This window comes from Gekko japonicus, unplaced genomic scaffold, assembly GCF_001447785.1.
Source record: "Gekko japonicus isolate JY-2015 unplaced genomic scaffold, Gekko_japonicus_V1.1 scaffold880, whole genome shotgun sequence".
Lineage (NCBI taxonomy): Eukaryota > Metazoa > Chordata > Lepidosauria > Squamata > Gekkonidae > Gekko > Gekko japonicus.
This window is the reverse complement of record NW_015170917.1, coordinates 141,310-150,209: the sequence shown is the minus strand read 5'-3', so window position 1 is coordinate 150,209 and position 8,900 is coordinate 141,310. Positions and strand designations below refer to the sequence as shown.

Sequence of the window (8,900 nt, the reverse complement as noted above, 5' to 3'; positions counted from 1 at the left end):
TGTGGGGGGGTGGGGGAGATTTCTCCCAGCGGAGCGCCTTCGCGCTCCACTGGGAAGGGTAAAAAGGGGCCCTGGGCTCTCTTCCCAGCCGCTGCATGTGGCCGGGAGAGGGATCAAGGGGGGGGGAGGAAGGCAAGGCCGGGGAAGGCTACTTACCCTCCTGCTTCGTCCTCGTTCTCCAACGGAATGAGGATCGAAGCAGAGGGCGGGGTGAAGAAGGGGGCGGGGCTTCACCACGTGACCGCCCCGCCCCCTAGAGGTTCTCTTCCGGAGCGCAGTACCGGAGCGCTCCCCCCCGACGAGAGCCCTGGGTATATGTATCTTGCCTTTTTATCTAGAGCTCTCTGCTTACACAAAGTTTTAGTTTTAGGAGCCAAATCACCATAGTGACTAGACTGTTGTAATGTATTCTATATGGGTCTGTCCTTGAAGTTAGCGTGGAAACTCCACTTGGTACAGAATGCCACAGCTTGAGTATTGTCTGAACCTAGGTGAAACACACATTTTGTAGTCACTCTGTTGTCTACCTGTCAGTTCCCAAGTACAGTTCAGGGCAGGCCCATAGCCACAGTGGTGCACAATTTTGTCTTCTCTTTTAACTGGGTTCAGTGAGAGGGGGGAATCACTCTCTGTATCGATAAAGGGGAGCCTCCCCAGCTTCCCTTCTCATCTGCGTGAAGCAAAAAAGCCACCCTTCCACTGCATGCCGGGCAGGCTGTAGCTGTGAAGAAAAGGTGTGTGTGCACATGCTCGCTAGGGTTGCCAACCCCACATTGGGAAATTCATGGAGATTTGACTGATAGAGCCTGGTGAAGGTGGGGGAGTGTCATAAATCAGGTATAAAACCCTAGTCTATCCTCTGAAATAGCCATTTTCTCCAGGGGAGGTGATCTCTCTACCCCGATGATTACTTCTAATTCTGGAAGATCTTTTTATTCCTTATTAGGTCTCTCATGCTATTCGATTACACTGTTATATTCTTTGTGATCCACCTTGGGGCTCAAGTAAAAAAATGGTAAATAAATTATCAAGTATAAATAAAGTAAAGAATTATGTGTTCACCACCACTATATTCATCTGCCCCCCCCCAATAAACATTTTCTGGCTACGGGCCTGGTTCAGGGTACTAGGTATTGCCTACAAAGCCTTTCATGGGCTTGGACCCATGTATCTGAAGGCCACCCCTCCTCCTATGCTCTGTTGCAACAGCTTCTGAAGGCGCCACCATGTAACAGAGTAAAATTGATAGCTGCTTTCTCTGTTGTGACTCCCACCTTGTGGAATGGCCTGCCTTAGGATGCCAGGATGGCTCCCACACATTATCATTCTGTAGATCTGTGTAGAACGAAATTGTTCAGGAGGGCATTTTTATAAAAGGAGTAGGGGCGTAGTATAATAGAATGTTTCAGAAGGCACTTCTTTTAAAAAGTGTTATGTATTCCAGTGTTTTTCCTACTTTATAATTCTTTTCTGCATTGTTGTATCATGACTGATAATTTTTTCTTTTGCATTGTTTTTCTTACTCTTGTAATTCTAGTTCTATTGCACTGTTGGATATCTTATGCTGTCTGATTATATTATTTTATGTCATGGGAATCTGCCTTTAGTCTCAGTGAGAAAGGGGGACGATAAATCCTTCGTCTCACTTTGGCTCCTGTTGCAGACGTGCTCTGGAGGTTGTATGGTCAGAACTTAATTCCCAGCAGCGTGTGAGTCCAAGTCAGTTTGGAATCATGGAGAAAGGGGGCTTAAGCTTTCTCTCTTGTGCTGTTTTTTTGTTTGTCCTGAAGTGTCCCTGGGGAGCCATATTACATTGCTAATTTGTCCATGTAAGACATTTGTTTTGGAAAGACAATATTTTGTTCTGAGAATTTTTTATAACAAAATTGTATTTACAGCACAACCTTTTTTGAAGTGGGTTTCATTTAATACACCCGTAGATTAAAGATTTTGTATTATGGATGTGGGTAGACAAAGATACCCTTTTATATAATCAATTTAGGAATAAATTTGCTTTTTAGTTACATTCTTGTGTTTAAAATTCTTCTGCCCTATCTTTCTTCCCCCGAAAAAAGACACAAGCACATTACAGTGTAATCTTTGCTTCTTTAAAAAGTCATATCAGTAACTAACATTAAAAGCAAAGATCAAAATCCCAAACAATTCCAAATCTGTTTTGTAAAATTTCTAAAAAGTAGGAGGGTTAGGTGCCTTCTTAGAAGGCCATTCGACAGAAAAGCCCTGCTGCAGAACCTCAGGACTAGAGGGCAGGAGTTGACAGTGCTGCCAGAAGAAGGCATTGCTGAGAAATTATGAACAGGTTCATACTGGGAGAGACAGTCCTTTTAACAACTTCCTGTACATTCATATTTATGTTTTAAATCAGGGGTGTCAAACATGTGGCCCGCGGGCCGGATCAGTCCCCCGGAGGGCTTCCATCAGGCCTACAGTGGAACTGGCCATCTCCTGCTTCCAGTTCTGCTGCTGATGCATCATACCTTGCATCGCCAGACTCTCTTAATCACTCAGCCATCTCATGTTTTAACCTAGACTCAGAACTCTGAGCATGAGATTTCTGTGGTGAATGTCAATAAATCAAAAGTAGGTTTGCAGCTTACAGAGCTAATGTTTTAAGCATGTTGTTATTTTAAGTAAAAAAAAACTTTGTGTTTGTGTGCTTTATAAAGTTTATATCTCCGCTACCTGGCATTACATTTTATGACACACATGGCCCAGCCCAACAAGGTCTCATTTATGTCAGATCCGGCCCTCATAACAAATGAGTTCAACATCCCTGTTTTAAATCTTTTAAAATATGTGTACTACTGGAGTTAGACATGTCTGGTATGTAAAACCATTTGTATTTCTTGCTAAGCAAAAACTCAGGCCAAAGCAATGGGAATACACTTTTTCTGCTGTTAGCACTAGCAAAGTCTTTGTCATGTCTCACCTTCCTTTGATCCAGTAGGTATTTTTTTTCCTTCAGTGCCAAGTGAATATTTTCTTGGTTGATTCCTAATTTGTTTTTCTTGGTTAACTCATTATCAGGTCCATTCTTTTGCTTTGAACCATATACTTCAACTGTTATTGTGACACATCATTTTAAAATAGGGTTTTATTTCTTTTATATCCCATCTTTCTCCCCAATGGGGCTTCAAAATGGCTTATGTTCTCCTCTCCTCCATTTTATCTTCATGACAACTTTATAAGGTAGGTTTGGCTGAGAGTGTGTGACTGGCTCAAGGTCACCAGGTAAGCTTCCATGGCAGAGTGGGGATTCGACCATGGGTCTCCCAGATCATAGTCCTAACATTCTAACCACTATACCATACTGGCTTTCTTTTACTAGTTTTGCTTAGTATGCTGTCTATAACTTATCCCAGCACTCTTTTGAAACTTGAACTTCTGCATACGATTTTAGTTGTGATTGCAGGTTTCATGTTTCTAGGCTAGAGGTATGGAAATAATGTAGTCACATATTTCAAACAGTCATACTTATTCTGTTTTGTAAAGTTCAAGAGCTTTTGCAAGCATGCTTATCTTGTTTGTGCAGGATAAGCATATGTGTCTGATTGCAACTTGCAGTTTAACACTGTAGACTGAAAGCAAGTCTGTGTCAGGCATTTATAACTAGCAGAATAGCATAGTGCTGGTTAGTAGTTTGTTTTTCTTGCCATGAGGCTTTCTGCATTTCCCCTAAAGTAACAGTTTTACTGTATGAGAGAGCTGGTGTGATGTGATGGTTAGAGTGTCAGACTAGAATCTGGGAGACCAAGGTTTGAATTCTTACTCTGCCTTGGGAAGCTTGCTAGATGCCCTTTGGCCAGTCACATGTTCTTTTAATTTTATTTATTTTATTTATGGATCACCCAACCTCATAAGCAGGCTCTGGGTGATTTACAGCCTTAAAAATGCATAAAATAACACCAACATAATCAATATAATAAAATTCTTAGCCTAACCTACCTCATAGGGTTGGTGTGAGGACAGGAGAATGATGTAAACCACTTCGGTCCCCATAGGGGAGAAAAGTAGGGTGTAAATGAGTGATCATGTCATTGAATTCTGGCATATTAAACAAATTCACTAATTTTCTTGATCTTTTCTACAGCATGGGTGAGTTCCCTGTCCATGGGAATGATCTTCTTCTGTTCTCCCATAGTCAGTATATTTACCAATATATTTGGCTGCCGAAAAGTAGCTGTTGTTGGAGCAGCTGTGGCATTCATTGGGCTCCTTTCAAGCTCATTTGTAAGGTAAGTCTACTAACTTTCATTAAATTCTCCAAACACAGGAGGTGTCTGGCAGTGTATCACAATATAGGCCATTTTGGCCAGCAAATCAATGATGCATCCAGTAACTCTGATCGTATATCCTCAAGATGCTGAGGACACTGCTGGTTACTGCACAATTTTGAGAATGATGAATAATGTGCTGTCTGATTTTAAATATGTTACATCCCTCCGAGAGTCTAATTATGCTTCTCTGAATCATGATACATTTAAAATGCAGTCTTCTGGTATTCATCTGTGGTCTACTGCCAATTTACGGTGGAGGAAAACAGGATAGCTAAGTTCACATCTACTCAAAGTTCTGTGGAGCGTACTCCTGCCAGTCAGATCTGAGGACTTGCTCTTTTTTCTAAATGGAGTGAAAGTAATTATCATGAATTATGATAAATACTTTGAACACTCTAGAACACAGAAATGCTTAGTAGTTCATATATATTCTCAGTTATTACGACAACTCTGCAAGGTAGGTCAACATTTCTGTATTGAAGCTGAGAGACCATGGTTACACAGGGCCAAAAGTGCAGATGAGATTTTTAAGAAGACATTTGTTGTGCTGTGAATCAGGTTCTTTGCCATTCACTTTTGCAGCACAAGGTCATTCTCACATCTGGCTATACCCATCAACCTGTGCAATCAAAAAACCAGTAAAATCAAGCATAGCAAAATATGGAGTTTGCATTTTAGGGCCCCGTTCATACGAGGCAGTTTGGGCCGGGAGCGGGCCGGATTGGAAGCACAGCAAACGGGCGCGATCCCACGCCAACATTTGCCTGGCGTCGCGCTCGCGCCTCCAATCCGGCCCTTCCCCCGATGAAGCGCGTCAAAGATGAACCACCTACCTTTGGTGGTTCATCCGGATGGTCCGCTTCATCCTGGCCGTGGGATCGGCGGCGTGTCTTGCCGCCGTCGCATCCCCGGCCCCCTGCCATACTGTGCATGCTCGAGCATGCGCAGTACGGCAGCCTCCCCCTCCGACTAGTATCTTCCTCCCCGGCATCTGATCGTGCCGGGGAGCAACAGAGCGCTGCTACCGGGATCCGTGGGATCCCGCTGCGGTGTTTCTTTTTTGGCCCGGCTTTTAAAAGCCACGCTTCGCCCCATCTTTTCCCTGCCGTGTGGCAGGGGCCTAAGAGGTTCTACAGGGACTCCAGCCTCAAATGGATAAAGTAGAGCTGTCTGCTCTTCCACTCATAAATGTCTTGCACTTTAGGATGTTAGGCAAATTGGCATACATGTGAAGGGCCCATAATGTGCAAAGGCATACCCTTGCTAGCACAATACAAACGCATGTATTTTGGCTACTTCAATACTTGGGATCTAACCTGTGTATACCAAGGTCCAGATACAGGCCAACACTTATATGAACAATGGGAAATAATTATTATTTAATAAACTGAAAAGAGGCCAAATTAAGTCAAGCAATTTGCAGAACATAAGGGGAGTTCCAGAAATGAAAATGCACAGTAACAGATACAACACAAAACCTTTTTCTACAAAAAATGCCTGCTTACTTGGAGAATAAAACAAAAACAGGAAAACAACATATAAGCCTGCTCCTGGAGAGAAAGAGAGGGTGTCCTCAGTGGCACCAAAGCAGTGTCAGGAGGTGAAACTGACCAGGAAGCGGAAGGGGATGCAGAGACAGGTCTGTGGAGCAGAAAAGTAAAAGGTCAACCGAGAGGCTGGGGTAACAAGATGTGTTCTAAACCAAAAATTGGGGCTGAGGGGTAATTCTTTATATCCTTTTGCCAAGAGTGAGGAAGGGAAGGGTGTTGGTATTAAAATGCAAGAGTAATAAAAAATCAATTTTTTGGAAGATTAGCTGGTCTGAAAAGAAATCCTTTGTCCGAATTGTGGAGGGGAGTTTTCCCCTTATGCCTTGAGAGTATCAAAAACATTTTCTTGAGGAGATTTGGAAGTTAGATAGGTAAGTATCTATGGCCAAGTACTTGTCACGATTGAGGAATGGTGGGAATCTTCCTTGTTCAGTCATTGAAACATGGTGGAAATTGCTGGAATCATCCTGTTGCTTATTGTTTTGGGGATGTGGGTCATTAGTTAAAGTCAAATTATCTGCTAAATAGGGATGGGCATGAACCAGAAAAATGCAGTTTGGTTCATGGTTTGTGGCGTGTCCTGTTTGAAACCAGGGACTGTCATGAATGTTTAGCCACATCACAAACTAGTTCGGTTTGTGAGGTGGTAGAATGGCCCTCCAGTGTGCTAAAGACACCAAACGTGCAGGGAGTCTCCAGCTGACTCTCCTCTAACTGCCCTCCAAGTTTGGTGAGGATTGGATTTACAGGGTTCAAGTTACAGCCCCCCACCTTCTTTGGGGGGCTGTAACTTGGACCCTGTAAATCCAATCCTCACCAATCTTAAAGGGCAGGTAGAAGAGAGTCAGTCAGGGAATCCCTGCAAGTTTGGTGTCTCTAGCATCCTCAGGATCTGTTCCATACACACCTGAACCTGTGCCTGTCAAAATTACTGCAGTGGTCGTTTTGAAAGTCGCAGGTTCATGAGTGTATAGAACACATCCTGTGCAGGCTAGAGACACCAAACTCAGAGGCCATATAGAGGAGCATCCAGGGGAGGTCTGCGAGTTTAGTGTCTCTAGCTTGCACAGAATCCATCCTATAGACTCCTGAACTTGTGCCTGCCAAAATGGCCAAGGTTCAGGAGGGTACAGAATGGATCCTGTGCAAGCTAGAGACATCAAACTCTCAGGGGACCTCCCCAGATGGTCCTCAACATACTCTCCAAGTTGTTGCTTTTAAATTATGTAAACATTTTGATTGAGTGGAGACAGTCTGTATGGAAATGTCTCCACTCACAAACTGGCACGAACCTCCAAAAACAGTTTGAAAGTTCATGGCAAGTTCATGCTGGGTGACCTGCCACAAACTTGACTTCACAAACCACAAACTGGCCAAAACTCATCATGAACTTTAGCTCGTGAGCCAGTTCATGTCCATCCTTACTGCTACGAGGCTTTGAGGTCCTTGGGAGAGAAATGATTCTCGACTGAATCCCTCTTAGGATGGGTATTTGCTGCCCTGCATTCCTTTCTTGGCATGGCTCACTGCCTTTGATGAAAGTTTAATTCGAGCTCCTTCTATCAATCCTAGGTCCACAATGAAGTGTACACATGAACAAAATGGGGGGACAAGCCATGCCAAAAATGGGAGACTCTGGGGTGAGACTCTGTGGGGTGAGGGTCCCAGGCATCAAGGAGATACTATTGGTGGAAAAGAACTAAATCTTGCCTCAAGTGAAATTTTCTGTTACAGTCTTTACAGTATCCTTGCAAATAAATGTTTCCTGCTTATTTGGTCAAAGCTTTCAAAATTCAGGAGGCAGACTTTGAGGTCAAGCTGGACTATCTTGCTTTGAAATATCTTTCATGTCACATGCTGACATAAGCAGCTTCAGGATCTTGTCTTTCATTCTAGACTTGAAGAAAATTATCAAATGTGAATATTTTCTTTATCTGTTTCACATACTAATGAGCAACATGAATGCTGATAATTAGCCAATCTTTCTTGCTGCTTCTTTCTCAGTATGTTAATCTCTGATACACTTTTAATCTTTCAGTAAAATTAACAAATGCTGATTTTTCCTTAGTAACCTAATTCTTATGTATTAAATCCAGGGCTTTTTTTCTGGGGGAATGCACCGGAACAGAGTTTCGGGACCTCCTCGACAAAATTCTTTTAAAAACGTTTAAAAGTTTGTGAGTTTTCAGTATGCAAATTGAAAACTTCATTTCCCTCTGGAGAGTTCAATGCCATCAAATTATGTCTATATTGCCCTGAGAGTGCTCCTTTAATACAGTCTTTCTAGCTAACTGAACATGTAAGGAGATTTTTATAAAGCCTTTTCCTGTATGCTGTTGACATCATAGAACACAGACCATAATCATATCAGTAGAGTTCACAGTACTAAACTTGATAGTGTATACAGAGGGCAGGATCCAAAGTATTATACAGCTTCTCCCTAACAAGCCTTTGGACTTGTTTTTCTTGGCAACAGCCCCCATACATCATGACAAACAATTTTTGAAAGGGCCTTCTTATATTGTTTGAGAGTGGGGTTTGCTGTACAAAGGAGGAGAAAATATGAAAACCCCACTGAGCATACCTTTGGCTCCTGGCCATGTTGTAGAAGTGTGGTTTTTTGGCATAAATAGTTGGATTTTCTGCCACAAGGTTCTTAGTAAAGCAAATACAGTTCTTGGAATTACAACAGCTGCTCAGGGAAGTTTTCATAAATTTCTCTGATAAGGTATAGTAGAATTAGCTTGCTATTCAAGGATCAGGTGCAATGTATGTAACTTGTTCAAAGATAAAACATACAAGCTACTTCACATTAGTTACAATTACTACAAGTAATTGTTTAAAAGCCACCATTATGCAAATCCCTACAAGTGAATCTCTTACCTGGTCTTCTTGATTGATTTATTTGTGCATTTTATCCCCATCAAGGCCTTGAGGTTCCCTGATTGCAGAACACAGTGGAGATTAGGGCTGCCTGACCCCTGGGCCGGGTGTGGCTTTACCCCCTTTTTTGGGCTTCAACCTGCTGCTGGCCAGCTGGCTGGAGGGGGAA

General features: G+C 42.7%; 1 protein-coding gene across 1 annotated transcript in view; it reads left to right on the top strand.

Moving 5' to 3' along the window:
- SLC16A10 (solute carrier family 16 (aromatic amino acid transporter), member 10) overlaps positions 1-8,900 on the top strand; it is a 55,172-nt gene that overhangs the window by 12,960 nt on the left and 33,312 nt on the right. Inside the window, exon 2 of the mRNA XM_015418764.1 lies at positions 4,112-4,256. Coding sequence (XP_015274250.1) covers positions 4,113-4,256 — 144 coding nt within the window. The 5' untranslated portion in view covers position 4,112. The remainder of the gene's footprint in view (positions 1-4,111; positions 4,257-8,900) is intronic.